The sequence below is a fragment of the Trachurus japonicus genome, chromosome 5 (genome assembly GCF_045865225.1).
Source record: "Trachurus japonicus isolate A0001 chromosome 5, Traja_1.0".
Classification (NCBI taxonomy): Eukaryota; Metazoa; Chordata; class Actinopteri; order Carangiformes; family Carangidae; genus Trachurus; species Trachurus japonicus.
Genome location: NC_140911.1, coordinates 27,233,881 through 27,249,057, shown reverse-complemented (window position 1 = coordinate 27,249,057; position 15,177 = coordinate 27,233,881). Strand labels below are relative to the sequence as shown.

General features: G+C 42.6%; 1 protein-coding gene across 1 annotated transcript in view; it reads right to left on the bottom strand.

Annotated features, from left to right (window-relative positions):
• The window catches only part of rims4 (regulating synaptic membrane exocytosis 4), a 119,088-nt gene that overhangs the window by 33,010 nt on the left and 70,901 nt on the right, over nucleotides 1–15,177 (bottom strand). The window contains exons 2-3 of the mRNA XM_085777097.1: nucleotides 5,291–5,435; nucleotides 1,122–1,234 (exon numbers count right to left, since the gene is read on the bottom strand). Coding sequence (XP_085633223.1) covers nucleotides 1,122–1,234; nucleotides 5,291–5,435 — 258 coding nt within the window. The remainder of the gene's footprint in view (nucleotides 1–1,121; nucleotides 1,235–5,290; nucleotides 5,436–15,177) is intronic.

Below are 15,177 nucleotides of genomic sequence, written 5' to 3'. Positions count from 1 at the left end.
GTGTGGTGGGGGGTGTGCCTGCAGCGCCCCCTCCCCCTGCCTGTATTTTGGTCTTTTGCTCTGTTTTGTTCAGGTTTTGTTATGCACGTGGACGTTTCTGGGTGGAGTGAGAGAGTCGCGAGAGAGCATAGATATCTATGGCGAGGGTGTCAGTGTTTTCTCTGTGACGGAGCTCAGGTGAAGCTATGTGCAGTAAAGTAGGAGGGCTCAGGCCTGCTAGCCGTATTAGCTGTCTGATGCTACTGAGTCTCTCTCTCTCAGCAGCAGCAGTCAGGACAACAAAGTAAAATAAATACAGTCTGAGTGAGGCAATGGAGCCACGGACCGATTCCCAACCGTCACCGACACTGGTAACAAGTATTAGGGCCTTTGTAGTGAGCTAGCTCGATGCTAACTTCGGCTAGCGCTAGCGGTTAGCATCCGCCACTAACACCCGCTTCTTAGTTCACCACAACGGCATAAAAACATACACGGAGGCTCCTGGTGTTGGCGAATGGTCGGCTATCGGCCCATGGCTCCAGCGTTTTTTTCAGACTGTATTCCGGCCCAGGGATGACCAGGACCAAATGAAGTCCAGAACAAATAATTGCGTCATATTCTGTCAGAGTACCTAACGAGTCTAATCCCCTGACGGCCGACACTCCCCGTCCCAACTGTCCATGTCGAATCGGGCCCGATGAGGCTTGACAGCTTCCGCTCGTTCCCGAGGGAGCTGAACACACCGAACAGACGCCTATGTCGTCCGAGGGGAGCATACATCAGTCCGACTGCCCAAAAGTCCGACGGCTCATTTCTCCGACTACACATTCTACAGTGTTAAGGTTAGGTTAGGGTAAGGTTAAGGGTTAGGGCTACTTAAGTCGGAGAAATGGGAGGTTGGACTAATGGACGCAAAAATAAAGAAATGTTTGGTCGGAGAAATGGGTAGTCGGACAGACAGACAGACGTCCGACTCTCCCAGTCGGGCTGGTGTGTTCCTGGCTTAACTCCAAACTTACTTTTTTCTCAGGTTTCTTATTAAATCCATTGGTGCACATTGCACAGCACTTATGTTTTTATTTTTACATGTTCTGTAGGGTACACCCAACAGATTGTAAAAAGTCGTGTGTTAGATATCTCACCCATGGATGTGGTTGCCAGCGTCTGTCGGCCAACAAACTGGGCGGGTCCCATCCCATCCAGGAAGTCACTGAACTGGGCATCAGATGCCAGACACATGCCGCTGTAGTTCAAACTGTAGGAAGCAGACAGAGAGGGGTGACCCCCCCATGTACATGTATGCCATCAAAAAAACAAAAGACAAAACAGTGTCTGAAAGGATCATATTAACTGGGAGTCAAACACGTGTGTGTGTGTGTGTGTGTGTGTGTGTGTGTGTGTGTGTGTGTGTGCATGCTGGCATGCACGTTCAGTGGTTGTGCCCTAGTAATACTGATATCATAGGAGCTAAAGCATGTGACTAGGACTGCCTTCTTTCACCAGCGCAGTATAGCTAAAATTAGGAATATCCTCTCTCAGAGTGATGCTGAGAAACTGGTCCATGCATTTATCCCTTGTAGGCTGAACTACTGAAACTCTCTTGTCAGGATGTCTAAAAAAACTCTAAAGAGTCTCCAGCTGGTCCTGAACGTTGCAGCGAGGTATTGACAGGAGTTAGTAAGAGCACATCTCTCCCATCTCTCCCATTTTAGCCCTTCAGGATGTATGGAATCATACTTCCTGTTGGGGTTTATTTCTCCAAACTATACATTATCCCACTTATTACACGGTTTATGAGTAAAATAATTAATTTGAAACATAATGTTGATCAAAATACGACGTTCATCAATTTTTAATTGCATCATTTAACGAATCTGCAAGACTGGTCACGGACACTGTTTTGCTGAGCCTCCTCCCGGTCGTGCATTTGAAGCCTTTGATAATCAATCAGTGGATGGATTACCATACACGTGTTATTAAGATGTGTGTATTGTGTGTAGTCGTATCTGTCATAAACAAGAGATTAACTTTACTGTTTACGGGGTGCGTTTGTGTCACGGTGCCACCGAGACGAGAGGAGAGCTGTGACACCGGGTCAGACGCTCTGATCAGCAGGTTTGGTTTTCAGCCACGATGTGGAAGGAGCCTCCACTCTCCTTGTAACAAGTTCCAAGTCATTATCTAACATCACAATTAGTCCGAAAGCTGTTTAATGACGGTAAAAAGGGAAACATAAGGTAAATATCCTACATAGTTTCTCTTTTCTATGCTGCGCTGATCAGAGCGACGTCCCTAGAAACGGTCTGTTATTCATGGGTTGCAGTGACGTCACGTCGAAGGGACCGCCGCCATATTTGTGTCCGATTTGACAGGTCTCCTCATATGACAGCATGCAAACCGCAGGATGGAAATGACAGTTTCTTGACAAAATGACAGGGTTTCATACATCCTGTCTGGGTTTATATCTCTATAACAACAGACAAACTCTATATTATCCCACTTATTACACAGTTTATGAATTAACTAATTAATTTGAGACGTAATGTTGATCAAAGTCCTTAGTCCGGTCACTTCTCCGCTGTTTGCTCCTCACCCTCCTCTCGGTCGACTCGTGTGTAGTGAGCTTTTGATAATCAATCAGTAGATTGATGAATTATCATGTAAATGTTACAATATGCGCATTTATATAGTCCTGTCTGTCATAAGAGATTACGATACCGGACACGTTCGTGTCACGGACTCGCGGTGGCACAGACACAGCTGGTCACAGCTGTGACACAGCGCTGGCCCGTCCGCTCTGTCCGCTCTGATCGCAGGTTTGGTTCCAGCAGCGGTGAGGGAGGCAGAGAGCCTCCACTCTCCCTCTAACAAGCTACAAGTCATTTTTCTAACATCACAATTGGTCTGAAGCTGGTAAAAATGAAACACAAGGTAAAAATCCTTGATAGTTCTTCTGCCCTGCTCCGCTGATCAGAGCGGCGTCCCTAGCAACGGCCCGTTTTACTTAGCAACGGTCTATTATACAGAAATAAAAGACCCTAAATGCAGAATCAGTGAGTAATTAATAAGAAAGTAATCAAAATGCAGAATTCAATATATCCATGTTATTAAAAAAAAAGTGAATCCCCTCTTTTTGTGAGACTTGTCACAGCCCATGCTGCCACTGACAGACTGCCTGCAGTCAACCATTTATTCCGTCTATAACTTTACGTCTTTTGGGATGGAATAAAACTGCAGTCCGGGGTTTTTTTGGCGACTGCTATCACAGTCAACAGCACAATATAATCCTGGCATCTTTCAAATAACGTCAATTTTCGGTCTCTTGCTGATTTCCTCCTACTGCTCCACTTGTTCTGGTAACGTGACATGCTGTGATCTGTGCCCAGATTGCCCTGTTTCGGACACAAATATGGCGGCGCAGAAACACAGTGACGTCATGTGAATCTAATGAATACTTGACGACGGTCATTATACAGAAATAACGGGCCGCAGAACGCAGCGACGGACCAATCAGAGAGCAGCATTCAATAGAGCCGGGTAATAATAAAAAATTATTACACGGATATTGTATTTTGGAAATGTGTGTCTGTGTTTAGTTACACTGTGTGATTTTGAGTATGAAATTAACTGTTTTGGGAATTGTGTGTTTTAGGTGTGATGTGTGTGAATAGTTTTGAAAAAGTGTTTTAAGTGAACTGAAAAACGGGTCATAGCGATCGTAAAAAACTGTAATACCCTCCCTACTGGGTACAGTATTTATTAGTGAACCGAGGGTGTTGTAATGATATTATGTAATGCCCTTTGAGACAAACTGTTTGTAAAAATGGGCTATAAAAATGAAATAGCCTTGCCTTCTACTACATACATGCATTGATTGACATGCTAATTAAACTATAGCCTACAGTAGTCCTTCCTGCCATCGCTGAACTCTCTCTCTACCTATTGTAGGTCACACACACACACACACACACACACACACACACACACACACACACACACACACACACACACCTATTCTCTCTCCACCATTTGCACCCCGTGCACATCACTGCCACCAACTCTGTAGGTGATGTCGACCAAGAGAGTCAGATAAACAATAATAATAATAAATAAATTAGTGTTATTTGCTTTGCTACGTATCTCTCTTTATCTCTGTCATAAACCAGAGCTACATGGAAATGTACCACACTAAATAAATACAGTTTACAATTATATATTAACTTTAATTGAACAGTGTTTATTTAAACTGACAGTGATGATGATTTTACTGTTCATCATCAGCTTAGAATAACTCAAGAAGACTCTGTGACGATTACTGAAAAAAATAAAAAAAATAAACCTATGATGATAACCATTGTTGTATAAGTTATCAGGACGGTCAGTGTTAGGTTTAGTCAAACCAGATAACTACTGTAAGATAGGGATGGGCGTATCGATGCTGTGGTATCGATATATTGATACTCACATGCTACTTATTTGGCATCGATTTCCTTAAGACACTAACAAAATAAGAACTGGGGGTGCATGCATAACTTTCAGCTGTTTTAGATAGCGTACTTCATTTACTATGTGCCGAGACACCCCTCTCCCTGGCGGCGTATTGTGCTGGCCTGTGTCATGTGACAAGAAACCTGAGACATGATTGGTTGAGCGTAACCGTGCAATTCAGCCGACAGTGTTGCCAACTTGGTGACTTTCTTGCAAAATCTGGCGACTTTCCAAACCCTCTTGGCGACTTTTGTTTTGTCAAAAACGACTAGTGACAAATCTAGCGACTTTTTCCGGTGTTGTTACAAACGTTTCTGGTTTGAAGAGTCCGACGTTAAAGCTGTCGTGAGCCCATATGGGATCAAATAAGGGTCACCCGCCCCCGTTCCAAAGCGCTCTGAGTCTGCAAAAGGGCCAAGTATATCCTTTGCCAGCACAGGCAGTGGGTGAGCCTGACATTTGGGGAGGCTATATGGGGGCTTATCATGTATTGATTTTCACCCTGTTTCATTGTAAACAAATGCACACATGGCCAGACGGACTGTTACAGCAGAAAAGTGACTTAATAGTTTAATTATTAACCACTGTCTTACCTTGAAGAGATTTTTTTCCCGTGGCTATGCTACATTTTTACCTTATCGGTATCGATGAAAAAGCAAGAAAAAGTATCGTTATCGTATCGAATCCCAAAAGATACTGTAAGAGGTGTCCCTGGTTAAACATGTTAAACTTGCTTAGTAGTACAGGTCTCAGGTCTTCAAGTTTCAGAACCAGACTTAGTTGTGTCTGTGTAAAAGGAGGCAGACCAATCCCTGATACTCACTTTCCCTCAGATCCATAGCTGTTCATGCTGTCCTCTATGGACTCATGGCTGGCCTGACGGACAGTCCGACTGGGCATCTCCACAGCCAGACCTGTTTCGGTACTCCTCTGGATGCCCCCCTTCAGCTTTTTGCCTTCAGTGTCCACTGCAGGGAGACATACACACAGGCATCCTATCAACAGTGCGTTCATGTCTGTAGAGGACTACTGTCTGGATCTATGGTGAGATCATAATGACACTAATATCCTACTACTGTCTTTTATAAATTAGTTCAGTTGAAACTGATTTCAGTAGAGAAGTAAAAACATGTAACAAATACGACGAGTCACATGCCTGTCCCACTGTCCTGGAGATATCTTGGCCAATCGCAGCTGTGTTTTGTTGACATGGAGAATAAACAAGAGAATATCATCAAAAAAAAAAAAAAAACCTGTACAGTGGATGTGCTTCTTCTACACTCCCACACTTCCATCACAGACTGCAGCGTATCTTTCACTCTGCCATCTGCCATGGCTCCACAACATACACACCTTTAGGACCCTGAGGGACAACAGACTGAAACGAGATTGGGAGTCCCACTGTAGACAAAAATTCTTTAAGTCACTCCCCCATTACAGGAAAATGAAGTCCACCTGGACCAAAACATCACACAATCAGAATTAAGATGTTATGTTGTACGTTGTTGTTATAATAATAACAACATAACAGAATTTTGGCAGTTGATGAGGTGAATTTGTCACCAACACCTCAGGAAAACAGGATAAAAAAACTCTCACCAACTCTCTGAATCAACACACACATGGTATGTGACACCCAAATTCTCAACAACAACAGGTAAAAGTATATATATATATATATATATATATATATATTTATATATATTTATATAATTTGCTTTAAAAGTTTGATTGTAGTTTTTATTTTCTTGAACATTTAGAATATACACAAAAAATAAAAACAAACTTCATCTTTCATGTGATTGACTTATTTTGCACAACTTTAAGGTTCACCAGTGATCAGAAGGGGGGATATTCACTGAAGCAGGTGGATACAACTGTCGTTTGTCGACCGTTTGGGTTTACATTAAAATTACAGCTCATCAAAAATGACATTTTATTGCAGGTAGAGGAATTACTGGATCGCCTGCAATTTGCATATAGGGCTGGTAGAGGTGTGGAGGACGCTACTGTCACACTGTCTTTATCGTCACCTTGAGGAATCAAACCACAAACCGTTCCCAGTGTGTGAGGGTAAATGGCTCCCTTTCAAATCAGCTGCAGTCCTCCTCTGGATCTCCTCAAGGATTCTGTCTCTCCCCTTTATTATACATAGTACTGTACACTAATGATTGTCGCAGCAACTACGCTAATAGTCACATTATTAAATTTGCTGACGACTCTGTCATCGTGAGTCTTCTTGAAGAGGATCAGCTACTTCATGGGCCCGTCATAAATGATTTTGTATCATGGTGTGATGAATCCTTTCTCCAAATGAATGTGTCTAAGACAAAGGACATGATGATCAGTTTTAGGAAGTCTAAACATTGTCCTGTTTTAACTAGCATTAAAGGTGCAGAGATTGAGCTGGTGGACAGTTATAAATATTTGGGAGTGGTCGTTGACAATAAATTGTGTTTTGACGCTCACGTTGCCTCCACAACAAAGAAAGTACAGCAACGGCTCTATTTTCTTTCTGAGAAAAATGTATTCTTTTAATGTTTGTTCTGAGATGATGACCCTCTTTTATAGAAGCTTCATTGAATCTGTTCTTATGTTCTGTGTGGTTGCCTCGTATGGAAACCTGACTCTGGCCAACAAAAACAGGCTTGCCAACCTTGTTACAGTGGCCAGTAAGGTTACAGGGAGGAGTCAAATGCAGCTTACTGATATGTACAGCAGGCAAGTTATCAGGAAGGCTTCTTTGATTCTGGAGTGTGTAAATCAAAGAGATTTAAGGTTTCCATTCAGTTGCTAAACAGTAGATAATTAATTGCATGTATATACTGTTCACAGCTGTTGTAACCTGCCCGTTGCATTTGCACTTTAGGCCCCATGCTGTTTATCATTTATTTGTTTGTACATTATTGGCACTTTGTAATCATATTTTATCTTGCAGTAGGCCCTTTTAATCTGCCCATGATATGTTACATGTTATCTGGTGTTGTCTATTTGTGTATGTGTTTGAATGTGTGGATCTTCCTGGCTGCACATCAATTTTCCCCGTTGGGACAAATAAAGACACTTTGACTTTGACTTTGACTCAGTCCGTGACTTTTCCTAAAATTGCCATAGAGGCTACAGTATGTGTTTGATGGTTTCTGAAGCTTACAACTGATTAAAATGAAACAAACTTGATTTCTGAGCATTTATTGGACGGCCAATATGAATATGCATGTAAGCAGCGGTTAGAGCTGCAGCGGTTAGAGCTGTGGTCACAGCAATTATTACAATGTTTTCATTCCATGTTTTTCGCTCATCTATTTTTTTCTCACTTGTAATGTTTTCATATTATCACATTTATTATTTATTATTTAGGCTATGTGAATCAGGTGCGAGTAAGCGAGAGAAAGGGAGGAGACACTGGGCGTGTGCCGGCAAAAACTGAAACGGGCTGGTTAGAAATGAAAAGAGAACATCACAGAATACAGGATATGTCCAGGAGACTCCTCGGGACGTCAGGGAGGGACGGATCAGATGGTGGCTCAGGTATGATGAGTTAACTGTCACTGTCAGCTGCACATCTGTCAGCTGCAACCTGTTAGCAGCTGTGCTCCATGCAGACATTTCTCAAACTTTATTTTGTAGGCAAAGGACAGAATAGATCATGATTGTGTTGGATATAAAATGTCATATAGTCACCCTCAGGGCTTGACGCTTAGCATTTTCCCTGGTAGCACGTGTGCTACTAAGTTGAAAAATCTAGTAGCACACAAATAATTTTAGACCAAAAAAAGATCTTAGAGCGGTGACACTCACCATTAACATAATACATGTGCATTTAAATACATTATAATATCATGGAAAAGTCAATTTCCAGTAGTTCAAATCAAACAGCCCCAACCAAGTATTGAGTGCATATAGATGGACAACATTTCTATATTAAAAATGCTTTAAAGAAAAGAGGAAAAAAAAGGTCCCTTGTAGTATTTACATTTTTGGGAATACTTTATTTCAGGTCTTCATATAGGCTACAGCATATAATGTGTTAGTTAGTTTCACTTTTTGAATTGAATTAGTGACATAGGCCTTAATAAACTCTTCCATGATATTCTAATGCACCTGTACATTGGAAATGAGTGATAGCCTACAGTATATACTGCATAGCCTACATCTTGACAGCTCTACCTTACTTTACTTTTTTGTATAATCCCAACAGAACTGTCCAGTGATGTTCAGCCTTGTGTGTTTACATTTGTCTGACCCGATTATTCAAGTCAGTGGTCCTGAAATGTGTGTTTCTCTTCTACACATTCTACATCGCGGACGCGACGTCTTTTCACATGCAGTACGGGCTTCCTTTCAAACGGGGCCGAGCTCCTTGGGAAACACCTGCCTGTAGAGAACCGCGGCGCACAGCTCCACGGACATGCACGGAATAAAAAAACAACAACATCGCCGTCACACCAAGTGCTCGCGGCTACGGCACTGCTTTGGGTTGTGAGCATATGAATGAGTTCGCTTTACACTACGTGTACGGACGCACTGCCCGCGGAGGCGGAGCGGGGCCTTCGCGGGGGCTTGGCTGGCCACACAGGGAGCGGACAGCGCCAGATGTGCGACCGGGCAGACCGGTTGACATGTGCGCCGATCTGAAACTGCCTCCGCTCAGGGCGCTGCGCTTCGGTTTGGTTCCGCGTGCAGTCTCTTTTTTTCTGCTGAGGCTGCATTCAAGTGCACAACCGGCCACAACCTCCAAACGTTCGCAACACATCATAAAACATTTATTGAACGGTAAAATTCGGTAGTCGCACACGTGCTACTAATTGCATTTCACAATTCGCATTGATCTGTTTTTTACTCGCATTTGCGACGAGGGGCTCGCACTGTCGAGCCCTGGTCACCCTTATTGATTATTGACTAATAACGGGTCTCTGTGGGTGTGTAAGCTACGTCATTGCAAAAATAAAAATCCAGTGCACAGCGACATCGACTCTTGACATTAGTGTGTGTGAAATTGCTCCAATGCCTTAAATCTTTGGGCCGGATCTACTAAGGTCCCAGATAGCGGGCGCTAAATTGTTTGCGCCCGCTAAAATATTGCGTGTTTGGTTAGTGCACGCAAAACAGGTGATCTACTAAGAGTAACCGCTAAATGAAAACACATGCAAACTGCAGTATTCAAATGAGGGTTTTGCGCGTGGTAATCGTTTCCGCCATGGAGAGTGTGGACAGAGAGCTGGATGGACGAAGGGACAGAATGACATTTGATCCGATGCATACAATGACAGCATGTGTGTGTTCATCTCTGTCGCGCTCTGTTTAGATTAATAAACACAAATCGCTACAGGGCCCAACTCGTCATATAGTGACGAACAGGCAGCAGCTGCAGCGACAATCACACACCTGTAATGTGTGTGTGTGTGTGTGTGTGTGCCGCCCATGATCCAGTGGATTAATAAAGAACTCAGGTGGGACACACGGATCTAAACGCTCTAACCACTGACCAGAGGGATCAAAGACGGGTGAAGGCAGCGGTGACGTCTCTCAGTCCGGGACCGGGACTGAGAGACGGAGCTGAGCAGCCAGGTACTGGAGAGGAGAGGAGAGGAGAGGAGCGCACTGCAGGACAGACGTGCGTAACGGCGCGTAAAGGACTTTTAACACGGCTGAAAAACTGTTACAGAATTAGAATTACCCAGACGTGAGGAAATGCAGAGATGTAAGATCATGGGGCTCTAGTAGGCATCAAATCAATAAACGCATACGTTTTCACAAAGTTGTATCAGTTAGTACATGGTTTTCAGACGTGGTAAATAAAGACGCAAAAACAGCCACCGCAATCTCTTCCTGGTTTGGTAAATCACATTGCGTGCGCTAAATACATCTATTTGCATCTACTCCTCCCAGTATTTTGCGCGTTCTGGCAGAAACACCCATATTTACATATTCATCAAGGCAAACACGCTAAATGGATTGCACGTGCTATTTTGCCCGTTTGAGAGACGCAAGTTAGTAGGTTAGTAGATCAGGTTCCACATGTGTTTGCACGTGCAATCACGTTTGCACACGTTTTAATACACACAAACCTTTAGTAGATCTGGCCCTTTGTGCGTAATCACACAACCTGATATGCCCTGACACACAATGGGACCTGCTGTACAGACCATTGGTCTTTCTTACCTATAATCCTGGTTATTTTCTAAAAGCATTGAGCAAAGAAATGTCTTTTTTTCTACCCCAGTCTGCTGACAGCAGGAGTGGCAGCTGCAGCAGGCTCGCGCCTGGGTGAAGTGGGCTCAAGCTGGGTTCAGCAGTGCTCGAGCGGAGCAGGGGAGAGAACAAAAAGTGTTTCTTTTGCTGTGTGGGAGATCCCACAATGGAGTGGGGGAGAAAGCAAGTGGGACAGATCTGCCCAGTCCCTGAGCAGCAGGCCGCGGATCGGCTCCGCTCCGAGTAGTAGCCTACTTTGTCTGTCACCCAGTTCAGCACCCTGGACAGCTGCAGAGTGGTGATTCGGGGGGAGGTTCGGAAACAGCGGTGTTTCGGAGTGAGGAGGTTTCAGAACTGCGGCGTTTCGGAATGGAGGGCTGTCCCCGACCATGATCTTAACCCTCATTCAATTTCTTATGGTAAAAGAGACATTTCAAAATAATAACTGTCTAGGGTAATGTATGATTCTCACTCACTGGATGATACTTATTTAGAGACTGTCGGGAATAACTCTTAGGCCTACCTGTAAGTAAGATTTACTCAACAATTTAAATAATAAAACACCATTCAATGACAGAACACAGGATATCAGGTTTTGAAAATGTATTAAGATATGTAGAGGAAAAAAACATTCAAACATTTTGTTTTGAAAAGAGAGAGGAAAAGAAAAGAGAAAAGCCCGGGTAAATATTTTTGTTTAGTCATAGTTGTTCAACCTGAGTGCACTACTTTGTTTCGTTGGCGCGCTTTAGTTGGAGCTCATGATGGTTTTCTGTATAGACTGTGAGTACCTCTGTGTGTCACAGTTGCCAAGTCCGCTTATTATAAGCAACTTTGGGCTTGTTTTTCTGTGAAGTCGCTTCTAAATATTGGTAATTGCGGGTTGTGGGTTTTTTGGACTTGTTGTTAAAGTGTAGTTGCTTATTTAGGCTTGCTTCCAGCTCCATGAGTTGTCAAGCAGATATTTTCAATACGCTATTTAAATGCAGGATAGTTTGTCTTCTTGCTGGATCTGTCAACCCGGTTCCCTCCGCCCCTCCCTTTCCCCCACACGTTGCCAAGGTGACAACAGAGGTTTTTCCCCCCACCCCACAGTTAATAAAGAAGAGCTCAAACAGGAAGTTGTTGGCCTTGTTTTTTGGACAGGACAATAAAAGTTTTTTTGTAGATAATCCAAAAGACATGTAAAGGAGCAAACACACAAGTATACGATAAGACCATGTGACACAAGTTGTAATACTAATGCAGTCTATTCCATAAGGGGGCTCTGTGTCTGGCTTTCTCAGACAAAAAGACGATATTTTAAGTGACTGTTCTAATTCAGTATTTGTTTCCTGTGTTACAGATCCTCTTCCATACTGTGTCTCTCTGCACAGATGGTTTCAGTCACCTTAATGGAGATGAGACTCTTTTAGAAAGTCTGGCGAGCGTGCACACACACACACACACACACACACACACACACACACACACACACACACACAGCTCTGCAGTTATTAAAGAGCGACCTAGAACTATTCTATTTCCATCGTCCTCATGTGGGTTGGGGCTCTGGCAGATCTGGGTCACTTCCCCAACTGGTTTCATGTGATTAGGTACCTACTGTGTTCCTCACTGTCATTCATCTGCACACTGCTGTCAGTACAACACCACACAAAGGTCAGCAAAGGTCAGCACAACTATAATTCAGATGGAATGATTTGCTGCTCTTCAGTATGATGATATCTTGATGCAGTATTATTCCCTCCTGTACTATGTTAAACCTTTTGAAACAAACTGTTTGTCTCAAAGGTCTTCGAGTAGCTGTTTTTTTTTTAACGGTTCATGCAAACTGGTGTCTGAGTCTCTAACAGATTTGTGTCCTGTGTGATTGTTGGGTCATTTTTCATCCAATCGGATTGATTCACGATACCTGTCAAAGTCACACCCCTGGCAGCGGAGACGCGCCTGTCACTCAAACAGCTACAGACGCGCCGGCGTGCATACGGAGCAGACAGACAACTACAACAACAAGACAGGAGACAATGGCGGTTTCTGTGGTATATTGATGTGTTGATGAAAAGAAGGGATCACTGCCAACACGTCTTCACTTGTAAAACAAAAAAGGAGTTTATTAACATAAACTCCTTTTATTAGTTTATGTTAATAAACTCCTTTTTTTGAAGAAGAAGAACAGTGTTCAAAAAATGCAGAATCCTGGAGCATCTCTGGTGCAAATGTGAGATCTCTCTCCCTATGGCTCAAAACCATAGCTTTATATGCTTTTTAAATCCAAAACTCCACCTTCTCCCGACACAAAGATATGGCTTATCATATTAGGCACATTAACAGGAGCATTCCATGTTTCCTGTAGATCTAATCAATTCTATTTCTGTCTGTATTTGTTTAACATAAACAGTTCATGTTCTATGTTCATGAACATGAGGCAGAATCTAGCCTATGTAATTTTACAATTTTGCATTCATCCTCCAGATGAGGCTAATCAACTTAGTTAAGACTCTCACAGGAAAAATGTGATTAACAGGAAACACATTCTCCCAGGATACATTTCACAAGGGTCACTCTTTTCTTCTCTATTACTGCTACTAAACACCTTATGCAACATCTTTATATATCTGTAAGTGCATCTATCTCTCTTATAACATCTGCCTTCGATTCGTTTTCAGGGCCAGATTAACACTTCGCTGTACCCTGGGCAACAATATTCAAGGGCCCCATCATCACGACCCCGGGATCACTATAATCTGGCAAAATACAGAATAAATTCCAGTAATATACAGTAAATATTCTCAATACTTCAATATCTAACTGTCATTAAGTGCACTTTGATGTGCAGATGTGCATATGCTCAGAACTACAATGATGCTATGAAAACAAAACACATCAGCATCGGTATAATCTGGCAAAATTGAGCCACTACATAGAAAGAGAGGGAAGTGTCCTCCATTTACACAAAAAAATAAATAAGCAACCACTTTCAAAGCATTCAATATTTATTTAACAACACAAATATTATATTGTATTGAATTGATAGAGCCATCACAGACAAGTCCACAGACAAGACACTCCATAATCTACTAGAATCAAGTAACATTTTGGTTCTGAGCTCATTTTAAACAGAAATTAACTTGTCACCCCAGAATTCAACAGGACTATTAAGTTATAGTGCAATCAGTGGCGTTTTTACATGTAAAAAAGTGGTGGGGCACCGCCATTTCATAGAAAGCTGCATACCAGAAAAACCATGTGTTTTCTATTGTTAGTGATGTGTTCATCAGGGATCCATGCACTGTAGCAATCACACAAGCCTAAATGAAGAATATAAGCTAAAATTCCACATCATAAGGTGACAAAACCAAACTCAGAGCAAATGAGAGAACAAGGAGGGAGCAGCAAAGAGCTCAATACTGAAGGCCACAACGGAGACACACACACGACTGTTAGGGATCAGATCCATTCTATGACAAGTTGGGCCGTAAAGTATACCCCCGCAGCCCCCGCAAACGGGCGGGGGCAGGTTTCCACCGAATCAACGGTCTTTTTTTTTTTTTTTTTTTTTTTACACCGCAACATATGGTTCACGTCATGATAACTTCTGTATTTTGGCCATTCAAGCTTCCACAGTCCATTGTTTGTTATTTCAAGAGACTTTTGGTTAAGTAACCATGGATAGCTCCTAGGCAGGATTGTTCTGCTGTGTTGTCGCCGCCGTCTCTGTTTCTGTACGGTGAGCTGCACGGGCGGACAGTTTAATTTATAAGCGAGAGATAACCAGATATTTTGCTTATGCCCTCACTGCCCTGGGCCCTTCAGAGGTCGTGGGCCCCTGGGCAATTGCCCAATTGCCCATATGGTTAATCCGGCCTTGCGTTTACTTCTAAGCAAAACATATCGATGAAGCAGAGTACAACTTCACACTTTGCTTCAGTTCCAAAAAAAGGGCACACATAAAAAGAAGAACATAGTACATGGTGATGATATAAGATAATAGAGCAAGAAAGTTAAGGTGGATAATACACTACATTTCAAAAGAAAATTTGGTTGTTTCTTTACGAAATAATCCTTTCACGAGGCGTTCGCTGAAAGAACAAAGGATAAAGGAGCTTGGACCGGAGCAACCTGACTTAAAAATCCAGCAGCAGGCAAGTGACTGTGGACGGAGTTACACTCGAGGCTTCTCCCATCTGTGTTATGCCAAACACAGTTGGCTAGCTGGATGTTAAGTTAGCCATGCTAATTTATCTTTATTTTTTTTAGCACCAGCCGCCATTGCTCCTGTAATGTACAGAGATGGCAAAAGTACCCAGATTCTTTACTCGAGTAGAAGTAAAAGTACCTGTGTAAAAAACGACTTAAGTAAAAGTGAAAGTACTGATCCAAATATCTACTCAAGTAAAAGTAAAAAGTACAGGCTCTGAAATTTACTCAAAAGTATTATTAAAAGTAAAAAGTATTTCCATTGCACGATTCACTGCAAAGCAAATAACCACACGATAATTAGGGCCCGAGCCTGTGTCA